The 18,755-nt window shown below is 61.2% G+C and overlaps 2 protein-coding genes across 3 annotated transcripts; both read left to right on the plus strand.

The window, feature by feature from the left end:
• Positions 1 to 449: 449 nt before the first annotated feature.
• On the plus strand, positions 450 to 1,366 carry HPCAL4 (hippocalcin like 4; the record flags this gene model as incomplete). Of its 2 annotated transcripts, XM_084300531.1 has the most annotated exons (3): positions 450 to 611; positions 734 to 949; positions 1,169 to 1,366. In XM_084300531.1, 3 exons carry the CDS (start codon positions 450 to 452, stop codon positions 1,364 to 1,366), a joined length of 576 nt encoding a protein of 191 aa, XP_084156657.1. The 2 variants fall into 2 exon arrangements, with proteins under 2 accessions (XP_084156657.1, XP_084156658.1); XM_084300532.1 differs by lacking the exon at positions 734 to 949.
• A 1,992-nt stretch (positions 1,367 to 3,358) lies between these two features.
• Positions 3,359 to 13,888, plus strand: NT5C1A (5'-nucleotidase, cytosolic IA). The gene is made up of 6 exons (XM_084300870.1): positions 3,359 to 3,576; positions 9,397 to 9,564; positions 10,318 to 10,447; positions 10,656 to 10,778; positions 11,226 to 11,410; positions 11,686 to 13,888. The coding sequence occupies exons 1-6, from the start codon at positions 3,472 to 3,474 to the stop codon at positions 12,049 to 12,051; spliced, it is 1,077 nt and encodes a 358-aa protein (XP_084156996.1). The 5' UTR covers positions 3,359 to 3,471; the 3' UTR covers positions 12,052 to 13,888.
• Positions 13,889 to 18,755: the final 4,867 nt, after the last annotated feature.

Consider the following 18,755-nt stretch of genomic DNA (forward strand, 5'->3'; position numbering starts at 1 on the left):
GCACCAGCGGGGTGCTGCAGGCTGCATGGTGCTGGTGAGGTTTGTCCTTGCTTTGATGCCACAGCAGGGACATGTCCCCACTTTATGCCCCTCTCCTGGTGTGCAGAGTCTCGTATTGTCATTGTCCCATCCTTAGAGGGGTGTCTGGCCGTTGTGGCCTGGTGGAGCACATGAGGAGCTATTCTGGGTGTTCATTGCCCTCTGAGCGTCTTCCTGCAGCCTGAAGGGGGGACTGGAGGTGATGCCGTGGCTGTGCTGGGGGCTGCTGTTGGGCAGCTCCTGCAGCAAGGACCATGGCTGAGCATCGGTGCTGAGCCCAGCCCTGGTGCTGCGGTCACTGGTGTGAAACTGGGCAGAGAGCAGACAGATGGGGCAGTGCAGGGCCCAGGATCACAGTCGGCCCCGTGCCGGCATGCAGGAGCCCCGTGTTTCCCCTGCCAGGCGCAGCCATGGGCAAGCACAGCAGCAAGCTGGCCCCGGAGATGCTGGATGACCTGGTGAGGAGCACGGAGTTCAGCGAGCAGGAGCTGAAGCAGTGGTACAAGGGCTTCCTGAAGGACTGCCCCACCGGCATCCTCAACCTGGAGGAGTTCCAGCAGCTCTACATCAAGGTGGGCTTGGGCTGGGGGCCTGCGCGCTGCCTGCGGGGCTGGGGCACCCTGACCCTGCTGGGGCAGCCTCTGCGCCCAGCTCCCCTCCCCGTTTCGATCTCTCTCTCCTCTCCTCCCCGCAGTTCTTTCCCTACGGAGATGCCTCCAAGTTTGCCCAGCACGCTTTCCGCACCTTTGACAAGAACGGTGACGGGACCATCGATTTCCGGGAGTTCATCTGTGCCCTGTCTGTCACCTCCAGGGGGACCTTTGAGCAGAAACTCAACTGGGCCTTTGAGATGTACGACCTGGACGGGGACGGGATGATCACACGCCTGGAGATGCTGGAGATCATTGAGGTACCGGGGCTCAAATAAGTAGGGGTAGCTTGCGTTGTTCCAGGCTTTTCACGGGTATTGGGCCCACCAAAGAATGGGTTTTCCTGTCCAAAACCTTGTCTGAAAAGCACCCAGGTGTGGCTGTGCAGGGCACAGAGAGGCAGCCGTCCTGCCCCTGCCTTGTCCTGGCACCTTGTGCCCACCCAACGCTCCCCCCCGGTGCTCTGCTCCTCTCTGCAGGCCATTTACAAGATGGTGGGGACTGTGATCATGATGCGCATGAACCAAGACGGGCTGACGCCCCAGCAGCGCGTTGACAAGATCTTCACCAAGATGGACAAGGACAAGGACGACCAGATCTCCCTGGAGGAGTTCAAGGAGGCAGCGAAGAGTGACCCCTCCATCGTCCTCCTGCTGCAGTGCGACATGCAGAAGTAGGGCCCCGAGGGCTCCCGGCTGGACGGGCTGCGGCCACCCCAGCTCCCCGTGACAGTTTCCATCCCCTCTTTCTGCTGTGCCCGCTTGGCCCTGGCTGTGACCCACGCTGTCCCTGCTGCCACCCCTCTGCCTCCGCTCCTGGTCACGTCGGTGGCTGCGTCTCTCCCTCGACGGGCAGAGCCTGCCCTGGGCACCACTGGCTTGGGGTGCCCCCAGAGCAGACCTCTCCAAGCAGACCTCTCCCGGCCTGGAGCTGGACTCCCTGAGGCTGACAGCGAGGTCTCAGCTCCCTGGGCCGGTTGCCCCCATGCCCCTGCTGCTCGCTGCCTGCTGTCCCCACTGCTCTGCCTGGCCCCATTCCTGATCCCACTCGAGAGCAGCTCTGTGCACTGACCCCATCGCTTGTGGTGCCTCCAGGGAGGCTGAAGGCTCCGGGTCCTGTCCCTGCTCTCTCCTTTGCTGGCAGCTCCCTGTGGGGCTGTCTGGGGGCTCGGGGCTGGCCCCAGGGAGCTGCAGCCCCCATTTCTTTGTCCAGATTTAGCTTTGCTGCCTCTGCTTCTGCTGCTGGGAATGGCCAGGGCTGGTGAGGGGACTTCAGAAAGAGCAGAAGTGTCCAGATCTGCCCTTGGACATGGCCAGTGTCTGATCCCAGAAGCCACCTTCCATCCCATTGCCTGTGGGAGCTGGTGGGGCCAGTGGGGGACCTCCAAAACTGCCCTGGTGGTGTTTGGGGTGCCTGTGGAGTTTCTGGCCTTTCTGAGAAGTGACGTGGTGCCTGCTGTTCCAGCCTGCTGCCTCTGTCCCTCCTGCCCAGGGCAGGGATGTTGTCAGGGTGTTTAGTCTGCACGTTGTGGTGTTGATGTCTGTAATGTCTGTTAGGAGGCTGTGGACTTGGTATCTATTTTTTTAATGGAGAAATAAAATGTGCCCGTGTGTGGTGTTCCCCTGAATGGTTACTGGGAGCCTGCGCCATCCAGGACATGGAGAGGCCCTTGGAGAGCAGGGGAGGGGGTCTGCCTGGAGAGCCATGAAGATGGATGGAAAGGTCGCCCCTCAGCTGTGCAGGCAGCTTTGGGGAAGGGAATGACATTATCCTGCAGGACATGGGTAGGAACAGGCAGCCCCCAGGAGCTGCACCCTGGCTGCCCCTTTATTCAGGGGCACTGCTGGGGGAGCTGGTGGCAGTGCCCTGGGCCCATCCCAGTGCTGTCAGCCCCCGGGACCTGCTGTTGCTGCTCATCTCTTCCACCCCCATCTTCCCAGCACATTTCTCTCCTCTGGCCTTTCTTCTTCATCAGCAACCTGCAGAGATGGGGCCTGTTGCTGAGGAGCTCGCACCAACTGTAAATGTCTCTCCGTGGTTAATGGGCTGGGTTTGGCTCCTGCTGTGCCCGCAGCCACACGGCTCCTTCCATCCCTCGTGGCACCCACATCCCCTGCGTCCTGAGCAGGCAGAGGGGGGGTGCTGGGGGGCAGCTCCGGGCACCTGGGCTTTATCTGGTGTGTGTGTGTGTGTGCAGGGCTGCACGCTGAGGGAGGACGGGTCCGGGAGCCTGGGCATGTGCCAGGGCTGCCGTGAGAAAGGGCAGGAGCTGGAGCTCGAGAGGGGGCTCCCAGAATAGCCGCCGCGATCCCGGGCTGTGAAGCTCCTGCTTCCCTCGGTGTCACCCCCGAGGAAGCTCCGGTATTTGCTGGGGAGACCCGCGAGGGCCCTGGGGACATGGAGCGTGCCACGGGCACGGGGCGAGGCTGCGCTCCCCGACGGGCGGCCCCGAGGGCTGGGCTCTGAGCCCCCGGCCGAGCGCTGAGCCCAGCGGATCGCCGGCACCGGCAGCACCCCCCGGTGCGCTCCCCTGTGCCGCCTCTCGCCCCTCCGCGCCCCCCCCCCGGCCCCGTCCCTGCTTGCCCGGGGGCTGCCGGTGCCCCGGGGCGGCTGCGGGGCGCCCCCGCCCGGCCGTTACCGGGGACCGGGGGGGTGCGGGGCGGCGGCGGCGGCGGGCCCGGTGCCGAAGAGGTTAACCCGGTGGGTTGGAGCCCGGAGCTCCGCGGGCCGCCCTATAAAGCGCCCCGCCGGCAGCGCCCGGTGCGCACGGAGCCGCCGCGCCATGGAGCCGCCGGGCACCGCCGGGGCACCGGGCGCGGCGGGGCGGCCCTGGGAGGACGCCAAGGCTTTCTACGACAACCTCGCCCCCAAGAAGAAACCCAAATCGGTGAGAGCCCCGGGATGCGCCCCTGCCGCCGAGGTGGCCCCCAGCCCGGGGAGGGAGACCCCAGCCCGGGGAGGGGGGTGGCTGCCCGATACCCCCCGGGTGCTGTGCTCCCCCTGCATGCCCCGTCTCCTCCGGCCCCCTCTCCCCTCCAGGTCCGCCTCCGAGTGCCCCATCTCCTCCAGGTCCCCATCCGAGCACCCCCCTCTCCTCCAGTCCTCCCCTGCGGTCCTCGGGTGCCCTGTCTCCTCCTGGTGCCCTGGGCTCCACCTGTGTCTCTCCGGCTTTCCTTTGGTCCCCCCCCCAGGGGGCCGTCTCCTTAAGGGTCCCGGGGGAAGCCCTGGGTGTCTCCAGGTGCCCCCCCCTCCTTCGTGGCATCCCTGTGTTGCCCCTGGCTGCCTGAGGTCTCTCCAGATCCCCCGATACCCTGGATCCCTGCATGTCCCCAGACTGTCCCTGTGTCCCCCCAGGGCTGAGATGTCCTTGTGGAAGTGCTCGGTGCCTGCGAGCTGTATGTCCCCTGCACCCAGCTGGTGGCCAGGGTCAGGAGGTGGCCGTGGCACAGCAGGGGGACAGCCCGGAGCCCGAATCCCTGCCTGGGGGCGCTGGTGCCACCCCGGTGGGCTCCCCCGCTCTGGGAGATTAGAGCAAAGCCTGCGTTATCTAACCAGAGCTGAGCCCTGCTGCATTTAAAAATGGGAGCTCTGGAAGCTGTGCTGTGTCTCAGAATAGCCGTGGCAGCGCTGTGCTGGCAGCCTGGCGAGGCGGCCGCCGGCTGGCCCTGGCCCCGCTGCCTGCGAGCTGCGGGCACTGGAGCGGGGGCACTGCTGGGGCCGCTGCCACGGGACCTGGGGCACGCAGGGCCTGTGGTGGTGAGGCTTCTGGGGGGGGGACCCCCAGCGAGGGGAGCTGGCCAGGAGGCTGCTCTGCAGCCCCCAAGTGGGGGCACCCCCTGCTTCCCCGTGGGGGACCCCTGGTCCGTGCTGTCACCTCGCCTTGCCCGTGGGACAGGGGCAGGCTGGCATGGGGGGGGATGCAGCTGGTTTTCTGCCACCCCACGCTCTCAGCCTCCTGCAGGTGTTTGCCTGAGCTCCTCCTCAGCCTCTCCTGGCAGCACGCTCGGTGCCCACCGTGCCCGTCTCTGCTGTGTGTGTGGGGAAACTGAGGCACGGGGCATGGCGTGGTTTGCTCGTGTGGCAAACCAGGGGCAGAGCCAGGATCCAGGCGCCCAGGCCCCGAGGTCGGGCTGTGCCCCCCATCCGTACAGGGCTGGGGCCGATGCCCGCACCCTTCCCCAGGACAGGCTGCGTCCCCGTGCCCGTGGCCGGGCAGCTCAGCTGCCCTCGCACACAGCTGGGCTGCACAGCCCTGCCAGGCAGCTGTCGTGCCCCGTGATGGATGGCTGCTGAGCACTTTTCTGCATTATAAATAATGTGTTCTGAAAACTCAGAAACATCCCAGCCATTGCCCTGAACTTTAATCTGATCCTGAGCAGGGGGCTCGCAGCTCCCAGGGCTTCCTTGTGCCTGCGGGAAATGAGGTTTGCTGCCGTCCGCCTGTGCCCTTGCGGGTGCTGCTGGGTCTGTCTGTCCTCGGCTGCGTCTGTCTGTCCTCCTGTCCTGCTGCCTCCTGCAGGTGGGCTGGCAGGAGGCAGGGTGATTTGGGGCACATTTCTGAGAGCACGTTCCTGGCTGGGGAATGGGCTAACACAGCATCACCGGAGCCCGGGGGGCTCCCTGCTTTGCAGGGGTCTCTGCTCTTCCTGCGCCCTGGCTCCCACGCCCGCTCCAGCCTCGCTCCTGCCAGCTGGGGGAGGTCAGCAGTGAGCCTTGTCACCCTTCAGCAATGTGGAAAATGTCCCCCAGCATCTCCTGTGACACCATGTGGGGAGGAGAGGCCGGGCTGGTGGGAGCTGTGCTTTGCTGCTCCCCTTCTCCGGGTGCCCCTCGCCCCCTGCCCCACTGGTCCCCTGCACCCGTGGGGACCCATCCAGCCCAGCGGGGTGCCTCCTGTGCTGGGCTCTCCGTAGGTGTTGGGTGCAGTGACTTTTGGGACGCTTTAGCTGGTGAGGAGACCTGTGCTTGACCCCAGCTTCCCTTTTGTGTTCAAGTTTCACACCAAAATTCACCTCCAAGCTTTGAATTTCGCCACAAGGTCTTCTGCAGGAGCCAGCCAGGAGCCAGCAGCATCGCTCCAGGGCTCTGGGTAGAGGTGTGTCCCGCAGGACCAGGATCAGCCCCAGGCGGTGCAGAATTACCTGCTGCACCGGGCTGCAGGCTGGGTCTGCCTGGCCTCTGGGGGTGCCAGTGGGAGCTGCTGGTGTTGGGGGCACGGGGGGCACCTGGGGTGGGAGGGCACGGCTCTGCTGCGTGGCCTGGGAACGTGTGGGATTTCCAAACGTCTGCCTCTAATCCCTGGGGGGCCGCTCAGGATTTACGTGCGATTAGGAGGGCGATTTAAAGGCCTGCCAGCTGTTGGGGCTGCGGAGGAAAACGTGGCGTTTCTGCTCACTGCAGGACACACCTTTACATCTAAACTGAAGCGTTTGGGCTGGGTTCGGTGCTTTGAGGAGCTGGAGCGTGTTGGGAGGTCACTTATGTCTGGGGTGGGGTTTGGACCTTGAGGCTGTGCCAAGGGCTGGGCTGTCGGCATGGGTCCCTCCTGTCTGGGCTGAGCCCAGAGATGCACCCGGGGTTATGATGGGACCTTCCCCCCCCTGCATCCTGCTCACACCTCTGTTAAACACCTCAATCATCTCCTGGGGGAGCTTCAGGACAGGGCTGGATGTGGCTTCCCATGGGAAGGGAAGAGGGGAGAGGAGCTGACCCTGAATCCCCAGGCACAGCTTCAGCTGGATTCGGCTGAGCAGAGCCCCACGGCTGCTTCCTGGGGGTTTTGTGGGGCACTGGGCTGCAACCAGCTTTGGCTGACCTTGGGTGCTGCTCCGAGGGCACTTGGGGTGCCCAAACCCGCCGGAGCTGGAGGCTGTGCTGGGATGGGGCCCTGTGCAGGCTCCACGAGCCTCGTGGGACTAAACGTAGCCCAGCAAGGGCTGTGGGATGCGCACGCTTTCTATTAAAATGAAGGGTATTTTCTCCCAGAACTGTGGAGTTTCACAGGCAAAATGGGGGCTGTTGGGTTGTTCACAGAGCTCTGGTGGAGGAGTTGAGGTGCTGTGGTTCCCATAGTGCCGTGACTTCCCAAAAGCCACTTCTCGAGCGTGGTAATGACCATCTGCAGTAACAGCGGGGATGGAGATGCATCCAAACAACCTCGAGGAGGGAACGCTTCCAAATGAAATCTCCATTTCAAAGCAATGTCAGAATGCATCCCCCCTCCCTGCAGAGCAGAATTGCCTTGTTCCCGAACAGTCAGCATTTCCCAGAGCGCAGCAGGGCTGCTGGGGCTGCGAGCTGTGCTGGTGCCTGGCCGAGGCTTTTCCTGCAGAAAGTGCTCAAAGGGGCAAAGCCTCCTCGGCGGGCACGAGCAGGATCTGGCAGGTCCCGTTCCCAAAGGCTTCCCGCAGGCGGCTGGGGCTCCGGCAGCCCACGCCGGGGCAGAGGAAGGCCCCGAGCTCACGGTTATTTTTATTGCTGTGTTTATTACCTCTTAAATTAACCTCCTGGAGGCTTGTGCCTTTAAATGGCAGGGAAGGGACCTTGAGCAGCCCGCTGCCGTTGCGCAAGGTGCCTGCGCTCTTGGCACCGCCGCTGCAAGGTGTGTGCAGCGTGGTGCAGCTTCGGGCCGGGCACCCGGGGGCCCTGCACACACATCCAGCCCCCCAGCACGCCTGGGTGCTGTGCGTGCTGCTGAGCTGCTGTCGGTGCTGGGCTGGCAGGGCAGGAGGCGCTGCGCTGCCACCGGGAGCAAACCTCTCCTTACCCGGAGACACCGCGCGGAGCGGCCGCGCTCCTTGCTGAAGGCTAACGGCCGGATGCCCCAAAGCCTTTAGAGGTTATTAATATTAATATTTTCAGGTAATAAATGGGCCATGACACCGGAGTTATTAATTAATGAGGCAGAGTGCTGAGATTTGGCCCATAATCAGTTAATAGCTAACACCCACCAGGCAGCTGAGTGTGCGGTGGGGTTGAGATGCTCCTGGGGGTGATGCTGCTGCTGCTGCTCCACTCCCACGTGTGCTTGAATAACCCTGCGTGTCCTGGGGGTTGTTCAGAGAATCACAGATCATTCAGGTTGGAAGAGACCTCTAAGCTCATCTAGTCCAACCTTTAACCTAGCGCTGACAAGTCCACCACTAGACAATGCTCCTGAGTTCTGCATCCACCTGTTTCTTGAAGACCTCCAGGGATGGTGGCGGCTACTCCATGGCTGCAAAACCTTTTCGGTACAGAAACTTCTGATATCCAACCTAAAAGCTGGGGGGAAAAAAAAAGTCTGGTTTGGGAAAAAAAAAAGAACAACAAACGCCTCTTTCCCAAAAGAGCAGGCTCAAAAGGGGATTTTATTTCTCTACAAGGGTCCCTCTGGTCACAGTGATGTTCTCAGGCTGAGCTAATCTGTATCTGGTCCTAATCGCCCACTGCTTAATCTGCTTGCTGGGGATTTTGGGTACTGATGCGGCTTCAGAGAGGCGTCAACCACGCTGCAGGGCTGGCCCCGAGCGCTGCCAGTGGGGTGGTGCAGTGCTGGGAATGGCACGGGGGCTGCTGTGAGTCACTGCTGGGCGCGTCTGTGCCGGGCAGGATCGGCAGAGCCAGCGTGGGGCAGAGCGAGCCCCGGGGCAGGCCCAGCCCTGCGGGGAGAGAAGGTCCCCAGTGCGGATGGGGCAGCTCGTCCTTGCCAGGCTGCTGTTCTCGCAAAGCCCAGCCCTCCGCAGGGTGGGAGCCTGAACTTTGGAGCACCTGGGTGTGCGGAGCAGGCTGGAGAAGGCACCCTCCGCCTCCGGGCAAGCGGCATCGCTGGGGGATTACTCACAGGCAATGTGCTGCGTGATCCTGGAAATCACGGAGGAGCTGAGGGCGAGGTGTTTCCGCAGTGCTGACGGCCTGGATTTCACGGGCTCCCTGCGGGGATGTCCCCGAGCACCCCGAGCCGCTCCCAGCAGCGGGGCTGCCTCTGCTGCCCTCCGTCCTGGGATCCGCTCTGCTGGCAGAGGAGATTTTTCTTGGCCATCAGCAATGACCTGGCTTTCAGACTGCAGGTGGTGATGGGGATTAACGCCCTCCAAGGGGAGAGGGAGGACCGGCAGGGGTCAAGAGGAGACTGACTTTTGTGGTGCCCCCCTCCGGCTGCCAAGTCCCACCGACGGCCCCTTGTTGACTTCAGTGGATGTTGGATCAGGTGCACGAGCATTAATAATAATGACTCATAAATCATTGCTCGCACCACCTGTTTGTCGTGTTTCCGCCCACAATAACTATATCGAGTGTGTTTATGCGCTCAGCTGGCATGGGCTGTTTGTCACATCTGGACGGCAGCACGGGAGTGTGGATCTGGCCGAGCCGCAGCGTGTGGTTTTTCCTGGCAGGAAGGAAAAAGCCACACAAATTCCTTCTGCGCGGGGTCAAGTGGTTCTCCTGGGGCGGTGCCTTGGGTCTGGACGTGTCCCAGGAGCCTGTTGGCCATGGGAGAGCTTGAACACGGTGCAAGCCTCAGAAAAGGGGCCTCGGGTGCATGGGGACAGCGCGTCAGGGAGCATGCGGGGCTTCTCCCCTGGAGCAGAGGAGGATGAGGGGGCAGCTGCCTGGTCAGTGCAGCCACCCCAAAGAGGCTGGGCTGTCCTGGTGGGGGCTGGCCACTGCCTCCAAGCAGGGGGGCCGCCAGCGTGGGCTGCCCCCCAGTCTCACCCTTTGCACGCAGCCAAAGCCCGAGAATGCCATCACCATTGCGGTGTCGTCGCGGGCGCTTTTCCGCATGGAGGAGGAGCAGAAGATTTACAACGAGCAAGGGGTGGAGGCCTACGTGAAATACCAGCTGGACCATGAGAACGAGCCCTTCCTCCCCGGGGCTGCCTTCCCCTTCGTCAAGGTGAGCGCCCGCCCGCGTAAGCTGAACCCCACCCACGAGTTTTGGGGCGAGGGGGCACCGCGGGGCGCTGCACACGCAGAAGGGATGGGAAGTGAGGGACGTACCCACAGCAAGCAGTGCAGATAAACCTCCTGGTGAGGATGTGCTGCTTCCAGGGCTGGGGGAATGCTGAGTGTTCCAGATTGGCCAACGAGCCCGAGAATTGCAGAAATCATCTCTTTGGATCATATCTAAAGCTTCCATTTAGGGAATTTTCATCTCGCTCTCTGACAATAAAATTGGCTGAATTTAGTCCTGCTGCACAGTTGGCCAGTTTCTAATTTTGACATGTCAAAATGAGGCATTTCAAATTTCAAATATGTTTTCCCATTTCTGCCCCGGTTTTGCTGGATTTGGTGCTGGCCCTCACTGGAGCGATCTCTCACCTTTTCCCAATGAATAAGCAAATCCCCTTGGTGGGGAGAGACTTACTCCCTTCCTGACTGCTTGAGAAGCCCTTCTCTGTAACTCTGAGCTGATGCAATCTCAGCTCCTATCAGAAACTCGAAGCCTGTTTCAGGCAGAAGGGTGGCTGTGTCTTTTTTCCCCAGTGCAGCCCCTTTTTTCCCAGCTGAAGCCACTCGCTGGTGTGCTCGTGGCTCAGGGCACAGCTGGGGCAGGTCCCTGGTTTTGGTGACCAGGAGTTGTGCTTGGTGAGGAGGGCGGCAGGGCCGTGCCCGGGGCTCGCTGACCCTCCTGTCCCCGGTGCTGCAGGCGCTGGAAGCGGTGAACACGCAGCTGCGCGAGCTCTACCCCGACAGCGAGGAGCTCTTCGACATCGTCCTCATGACCAACAACCACGCGCAGGTCGGGGTGCGGCTGATCAACAGCATCAACCACTACGGTGAGCTCAGCACAAAGCATCCTCGTGCAGGTGCTGCCAGCTTTTGGGGGGGTGTTGTGGCTGGGCAGCGGGTTAAGGAGATGCTTGCTCCTGTCTCTTCCACCAAACTGCGTGCTGAACCCGCTCCTCCCAATCTTCCTGGGCTCTGAGTGGAAGCTGGCACTTTTTGGGGGCAGCCGGGCTCACCCCGCTGTCCACCTGCCCTCAGATCTGTTCATCGAGAGGTTCTGCATGACGGGAGGGAACAGCCCCATCTGTTACCTCAAGGCTTACCACACCAACCTCTACCTCTCCTCCGACGCCGAGAAAGTGAGTGGGGCCATTGAAGAGGGTGAGTCTGGGGTCCAGCCTGGGGGTTGGGGGGGATGCCCAGAGCCCACAGGGGTCGGTGCCAGGAGCGATAACTCTGGTGTCCCCGTGTCGATGTGCAGGTGGGGTGGCTTGCACCACATCCTGTCAAGGATGGGATGTCCTTGATGCTCCAAAGAGCCTCCAGTTTCCATGGGGATAACGCTTTCCTTGGGCTCCACAGCTCTTCTGGTGCAAAGGCGCTGTCTTCCCCCTTTAATTCTTGCATGCAAAGTGAGCACTGTCATTTCAGTTCTTGTTTTCGCTGTGAGAGGTCTCAGGGCCGAGCTGCAGGCGCTGTTTGGTGCGTGCATTTCCTCCCTGTGTTTGCTTGCAGCCTGCTGTGTTTTGCTCTGCTCCTCAACAGACGAGCGGTGTGGCTGGGTCCTCGGGTAGGTGCCACCTCTCACCGTGCGCTTCGTGTCCCCAGGGATTGCCGCAGCCACCATCTTCAGCCCCAGCAAAGACCTGGAGGTGTCGGAGAACCAGCTGCGGGTGGCATTCGATGGTGACGCCGTGCTCTTCTCGGATGAGTCGGAGCAGATTGTGAAGGCTCACGGCCTGGATATGTTCTTTGAGCATGAAAAGGCTCACGAGAACAAGCCTCTGGCACAGGTAGCGCTGGGCGTCCTGGCACGGTGCAGGCAGAAAAGGCTCCGGGGGAGAGGCAGCCCGCAGGGACGGCTGCACCACGGGGAGTGCGATGGGGCTGGGGGGCTGGCACTGCCAGGCTGGGGCCGTGGGATGGCTCCAGCTGCCCCTCGGTGCCACTTCTGGGGGGCTGTGGGGAGAAGGGCTTGGAAGGCGTGCCTGGCCCCGGTGGGACTGGGTGCCAGGAGCAGGGGTCGGCATGGAGGTGTCGGAGTGACGGCTGCCCCTTGCTCCGGCAGGGACCCCTGAAGGGCTTCCTGGAGGCCCTGGGGAAGCTGCAGAAGAAGTTCTACTCCAAGGGGCTGAGGATGGAGTGTCCCATTCGCACCTACCTGGTGACGGCCCGGAGCGCCGCCAGCTCGGGAGCCCGGGCCCTAAAGACTCTGCGCAGCTGGGGCCTGGAGACGGACGAGGCGCTGTTCCTGGCCGGGGCTCCCAAGGGGCCGCTGCTGAAGAAGATCCGGCCCCACATCTTCTTCGACGACCAGATGTTCCACGTGGAGGGAGCCAAGGAGATGGGCACCGTCGCTGCCCACGTCCCCTACGGCGTCGCCCAGAAGCACAAGCGGCCGGCGCAGGAGAAGCAGCCCCAGAACAGCAAGTAGGGAACAGCACGCGCGGAGCTGGGCCGATCCCGGCAGGAGCCCGGTGCAGGCGGAGGAGGAGGAGGAGGAGGAGGCTGCCGCAGCCTCCTTCAGCCTCGGTGTTTTTGCGGTGTCGTGACGTTGTCCCCTTCCCTCGTGCTGCCTCCCGCGAGGCGCTTCCCCCTTCGTCCGCACTTGCTTCTCTCGAGGACGGGTCTTGGTTTTTGTGCGCTGCTCAGGCCGGGCAGGTTTCACCTCATTGACCCTTCTTCAAACCCCGGGTGATTTTCAAAAGTTTTGATTTAAAGAGCAAATGTTCAGGGTGAGCTGTTGAACTGGAAAGTTAGGAGCACAAAAAAAAAAAACACCTTTTGTGCAGCTTTGAAGCAAAATGCCGTCCCTTTGCAGTAAAGTGAACCCCTAACTTTGTTCCCTTGCTGGGAAACCCAAGGGAGATCCGGCACCTGCTCCCCAAGGAGAAAACCTCTCATGGCTTTGTCCTCCCACCAAGGTTTTGTCAGCTGCACAGCTTTTCTTTCATACACTGGAATTCAGAAAAATAGAAACAAACACATATTAAAAACAAAACAAAACATTTATCTGCTTGGAGCTTTGGGCCAACGTGCTATGGGCCCAGGTTTTTAAATGTGGGTTCCAGGGCTGGATGAGTTGGCACTAAAAAAACCATCTCAGTAAGACATCCAAAGCCCAGCTCTTGCGTGTGCCTTCCAGGGTCTGCAGACACAAGCCTAGGGCTTGAGTTAAGGTAAAAGCAGGCCCCAACATATTAGGGACATCATTTGAAGTCCATTTAGATAAATCTGCAGAGAATTTCAGCCTTGGGGGTTTAATTAAAGGATTTTTTCCCCTCTCTAAGCTGAGCCCGTAGGAATTGGCAATCTTTTTCTCCTCAGCTTCTTAAAACCTCTAGTGTTTCCTAAAATAGACACCTCTGCTCGTGATGCTGTGAGAAAGAACCAAATCTCTGATTAAAAATCAGGAAGAGAAACCAATTGGAGTGCTGCTCCAAAATCCCTGTGAAAACCACACTGACATTACTGCACAAAGCCATGTCCCGAAGGACACACTCAGGATGAAAATGTGAAGAATACCACTGCTGTGTTTTGCTTTATTATTATTATTATTATTTTTAATTCTTCAAGGCAGACCATGCCACGGTTGGGCACAAAGGGTGCCCATGGGTATCAGATGGTATTTTCAGTTGCTTCCAACTTTGCAAACGCCAGTTCTGTGGGCTGAAGTTTCCCCAGGTATGTGTCTGCCCCTGGCTTGACTTTGCTTCAGCTAAAAGCTCAGCCTTTCCCAGCAGTGAGGCTGGAGTGGTGGTTATTGCGCTTCTGACAAATACCCCAACAAGCTAACGATACCCTCATTGGCCCTGCAGACTGTTTTCTCATTGCACTAAATCCTGCTCTAGCAGTGAAAAACAAATTGCACTTTTCCACTCCCCGACTCCTTCACCTTGACAGACTGTTATTTGTCACACCTGGGTGACAAACGCCTCGGAGGAAGGTCTGAGATCCAAACAAAAAGAAGGCTTGAAAGAAATGAGTATTGCAGTAACACATCTGTTAATGTACAGGTCTATAAAAAGGTCCTGGTTTTTTTTTTGTTTTTTTAATGTGAACCCCAGATACTGGGATCTGAACGGTATCTCGCAGCCCTTTTTGGCAGAGGCGGGGGATAACAGCCTGGCCTCCCAGTAAACATTTCCAAGGTGTTTCCTGAAGATCCCATTTTGGAAGCCTGGCCAAGCTCAGCTCGCAGAGGCTCCTGCCAGACCGGGAGGTGACGTTGCGAGGGGAACGGCATCACCAGTGAGCCCTTGGGAGGCAAGGCAGGGTGCTGGTGGGATGGGATGGGATGGGATGGGATGGGATGGGATGGCCTTGGGATGCGCAGGGAGCTGGGCACGAGCCCGAGGGCAGCAGCACAGTGTGGGCAGCTGTGTTAGGGACTCTGCTTAGGGCCTGCCTGCTGCCAGGGCAGCTCGGGGGACATGGGGCTCGGGAAACGCTCCCCAGGTGAGACGAGCCCCCTTTGCACCTCCTGCATCCCTCCTGCACTGGGAGGATTTTAGGATTTTCCCTTCCCGCGATGGCTGCTCCGTTTGCTTTCACCCGTGTGGCTTCCGACGTGTTTTTTCTCCTCCACCACTGACCGGCGGGCGTGGGTTTGCTGCTTGTGTCCTGTCCTCGTGTGCCCACCCGTGCCGTCTGCTGGGGCTGGCTGTGTCTGACCGCCCGTGCGGCCGTGCCTTTTGTTCCGCGCTGGCCACCAAATGGACTTCCCTGCTGCATGTCACTGCTGCGAGTTTCACCTCATTGTTCTCCAGTGTTTCTTCTTGTAAACGAACTGCCATGATAATGAAACCCCTTTGGGTGTTTTTCTGTAATAAACTGTGTTGGTCCCAGCCCGACTTTATTGCCGTTCTCACAATGGGTATTTTGGCTCCCTGGTGCAGGCAGCAAGAGTCTGGGGTCCCTGCTTGGGACCTCCCAGGCTTTATGGTGAAGGGATGGGGGTGATTAGAGGAAAAAGGGCCTTTGGGGACTTAAGGGATTTCAGAAAATGTAACAAAAGCAGCTACCTGGGAGCTGGAGAGTGGTGGGATTCCAAGGCAGAGAGATGTGCTGTGAAACCTCCCTCTGCTCTGTGAACGGGCTTTTATTGAAACCAGGACTGGTGATGAAGTCCTGGATAAAAATACAATTTGGCAGAAGACTTTTGTCAACTTGATCTTCTCCCAGCCAACAGGTGGGAGGCAGCAAAAGCTTTTTAGAAGAGATTTATTGCTGCTGAAGTACCGGGTTTATCCGAATAGCGACACTGCAGTTCTGGTGTTGGCTCCTCCCCGCCAATAAAGAGAACAGATGGGTTAAGGGGAAGCAACAAATTCTCCATCCCTCGCCAAATATAGCTGAGGAATGTCCATAGGCCCCAGGGCAGCATCTCTGCATGGCCCTCAGCAGGATGTTCTCCAGCAGACTTGTTTGCTGGGGGCACTTTCCCTGTGCCCACCCCCAGTCCTGCACCTCCATCCTCCAGCTGCCTGGAGGGAAAATCAAACTCCAGCACCAGTAAGTCCAGTAAGTCCCCCACTGCACCCACAGAGGTCCAGGGGCCCACCCAGCCCAGAGAGGTCGGGATGTCCACACAGACACCAGGAGCTGGCTCTGACGTCCGTGCAAAGGCCACCCAGAGCTCCTGGGGACCGGCGTGAGCCATGGAGCCCCACGGAGAGACACAGGGCAGTGCTGTGCAGGGAGGGAAGGGGGAGGGTTTGTCATTGGGGTGCTGCCAGCCTGAGTTTTTGTTTCTGTTGCCTGTTTTCTGAGATTTTTTCTTCATCAGGCATCGAAGGGCTTTGCAGTGAGAGTGCTTTAAAATAAAGGACATGGAGGAGGAGAAAGCGGAGGCAGAACTGAGGGAGCATTATGCTGCCTCTCAGCTATTGTCAGCGCAGATGTTCACAAGGTGATCGTGGCTGTAAGCAGTAAGAACTGCTTTTCGTGACAAGCCCACGATTTAACCCCGAGAACGTGTGGGGCCAGTAGGTGAGGGTGTGATGCCCCGATGACCATGGCAGGGCGGTTGGGCAGAGTGCAGGCAGGGCAGGTCCTGACACCTCCCTGCCTCAGTTTCCCCATCACTGTAACAGAGCTCAGAATTATCCAGCGGTAACATCAGGTCTGGAGGGTGACTCCTGCTCCTTGCAGAAGAAAAGCAGAAATCCAGGAGTACTCCTAAGTGCAGTGAAACCCCATATCCCTGTGGTGATGCCCGTGTGCCCCCTGGCGTGCAGGGGCCATGCAAACGCAGGGTCGTCCCTGCAGTGCTGGCAGGGACAGGCTGCACTGGCAGGGCTGCACCTCGTCCCCGCAGTGCACGTCATTTATGTCCTTTCTGGAGCACAGAACAGGAGCCAACACATGTGGCCAGGGACCCGCAGCCATGGCCGGAGAGTAAAATGTCAGGGCAGGGGAGAGCCGGTGACAGGATGACAGAAACACCCGGCGCTGGAAGAATAGATTAGAGGACCTGGCGGCAGGAGAACAAGCAAAGGGCACTCGCTATCAGCGCTGGTGGGGCTGTGCCAGGATTTGGATGGCCTGACCACCTCGTTCCTTCGACACCGCTATTTATAGCAGTGTTTGCTGATGCTTCTGTCACCGGAGCCTAAAATGGTTCCTCCGAGCGGTGCTGGGCTGGCGGGGCCGAGCCGCCTGCGCCGGGGAGGCCACCAACGAAGCGGTGACTCAAAGGGAACGCGTGTGAGCTGCTCCTCGCCCCGCTGACGGAGGCCTGTCCCTCTGCCAGGAGGCAGCCCCGCGCCCGCTGGCTCCCTGCAGCACGCAGCGAGAGCTCCTGTCAAATCCATGGCCCCTGGCAGGAGGCCTCGGTGGGGTGCGGGGGTCGCTCTGCCGCTCCTCCTGCCCCCAGCCCGGGCTCAGCCAGGTGTGGAGCCTGGCGGTGGGCTCAGCTCCTCCTTTGTTCCGTGCTGCTGAGGGAACCCTGAGGCTGGAGAACCCCGGGGCTGGAGCGAACGCACATGGCAAAGACCCCCTAAGTGCAGGCAGCTGTGTCCCCTTCCCACCAGCGGAGCCGAGCACTGAAAACCAGCCTCATTTTTCTGGCTCTGTCCAGGGCAGGGAGATGGAGCTGGGGCTGTTTCCTCGCATTTTCCCATTCCTGCAGCAAAAGCTGCGTCCAAAAGCTCCGCCGGCAGCACGGTGCCAGGCAGCACCGGGAGCCTTCGTTCCCTGGGCAGGGGCCGAGGGCTGCGGAGCCGGCGGAGCCTTCCCCGGCGGCACCGGCAGCGAGCGGGGCTGCGGCGGGGCCGGGGCCGGGGCCGGGGCCGGCTGCGGTGCCGGGAGGGGGCCGCGAGGGGGCGCCGGGGGCTGCGGACCCCCACGGGCGTCCTCGCTCCTGCAGGAGGGCGGCTGGGGAGAGCTGCCCCCAGCCCCATAGCCATCACCCCCACGGCCACTGCTGCCCCCACGGACATCGCTGCCCCCAGCCCCGCATCTCTTGCCCCCACAGTCATCACTGCCCCCATGGCCATCGCTGCCCCCAGCCCCGCAGCCATCCCTGCTCCCAGCACACCGCCTCGTTGGGGTTCACACCCCATGGGGAAGGGCGGCCGTTGGGAGCCCCCTGAGCTGGGAACACGGCGTGTTCTTGTTCTTTTCAGCGCCAGTTTCCACATGCGGCACCGTGGCTGCAGGTGCCGGCGTGGCACGGAGAAGCCATTTCGGGCACAGCGGTGCCACGGCGTGGCTGCCGTTTGGGTGCAGAGGCAGGGCGACTGTCTTGGGCACCATGGCACAATGGACCTCTCGGGTGCACGGCAGGGTGGCCACCCTGGGGACGGTGGCGGGGTGGCCGTGTCGGGCACTGAGCAGCCTGGGGTGGCCAGGCCGTGGGGCTGCAGGGCTGCAGGGCCACCAAACAGCATGGCTGGGGCGCTGGGGGCCTTTCCTGCTGGCTGTATAAATAGGCCCCCGCTTCCTCGGCGGCCAGGCGGCCTCCTCCAGGTGCGGCTGGGAATCATTAGGAGCGCTCTGCGCCGGGCTGAGTGTGGGAACTGGAAGAGAAAGCTGGAGAGAGGCCTTCTTTCATCTCCCCACTCCCTCCTCCCCCTGTGTCTGCCAAGCCTGGCTTCCTTTTGAATCCTTTAGCTTGTGCCAAGCGAGGGAGAAGAAGGGGGGGGGGGGGGGGGAGGGAGGAATAAAGAGAAAAAAGGAAGAAAAAAAAAAAAAAACCACAGGAATGCGTCCAGGGATCTGGCTTCATTCAGGCTGCTGAGCCCTGAATACCCCGGCTCCCGCTCGGGGAGCCGGAGGGAGGGAGGCTGCGGCCGCCCCCGCCACGGAGGCAGGGGGAAAACAAACAGGGAAGCGGCATTTGTGCCCCGGCTGTTACCACAGCGACTGACAAAGGGCTGGCGGGCAGCGGGCTGTCTGCGAGGGGGCCGCGGCCGCGTCCCCCCGCCGCGGGGCCGGGGAGGCAGGAGCACGGGTCAGGGCGCCCCGAGCCCGCGGGGGGAGCGAGGGCCCTCGGCGTGTCTGGGTGAAGCCCGGGCCGCGTTTCATCCCGGCGTGGGGACGTGGTGCCCAGACAGACGCCCTTGTGTCGGGCCTGTCTCGCAGTACAAAGGCGACAGGGCCGCTCGCAGGGAGGGCGCGAGGGGGAGGGAGGAGAGGCTTTTCTCCGGCGCTCCGGGAGGATGGGTTTTTTTGACTCGATGCCGACTTTATTCCCAGCAAATTAATAATTTCCTCTCACGGCAACAATGTCGGCCTGTGTGTGTGTGTGTGCCTGTGTGCCGGTGTCTCCCCGCTGCCCTCCCAGACGTGCTCCCCCCCCTCTCCTGCTGTGCACGGAGGGTCTGCAGCACGGCGGTTCCTCCGTCCTCGCCCCCAGCCGGGCTCCCTGCAGCTGTGTGTGACCGCCAGGCTCGGCCCAGCTGCCACGGCCGCCTCGGGAGCATCCCGGAGAGCGGGGCCCGGCTGTGAACTGATGGTGTGAGTGCAGGAGGTGGCGGGGAAGCACACTGGGTGGCGGCGAGGGAACGCGCGGCTGCGGGAAGGAGCGCTCGGCTCTGCAGCCTGCTTGGCAGAGCGCTTGGTGAAACGGGAAAGCGAGCACACGGGGCAGCCCCCAGCACGCCCTCGCCTCTGCGCCTGGTGCCGGGGATGCAG

The sequence above is a fragment of the Netta rufina genome (assembly GCF_964035555.1).
Source record: "Netta rufina genome assembly, chromosome: 23".
Classification (NCBI taxonomy): domain Eukaryota; kingdom Metazoa; phylum Chordata; class Aves; order Anseriformes; family Anatidae; genus Netta; species Netta rufina.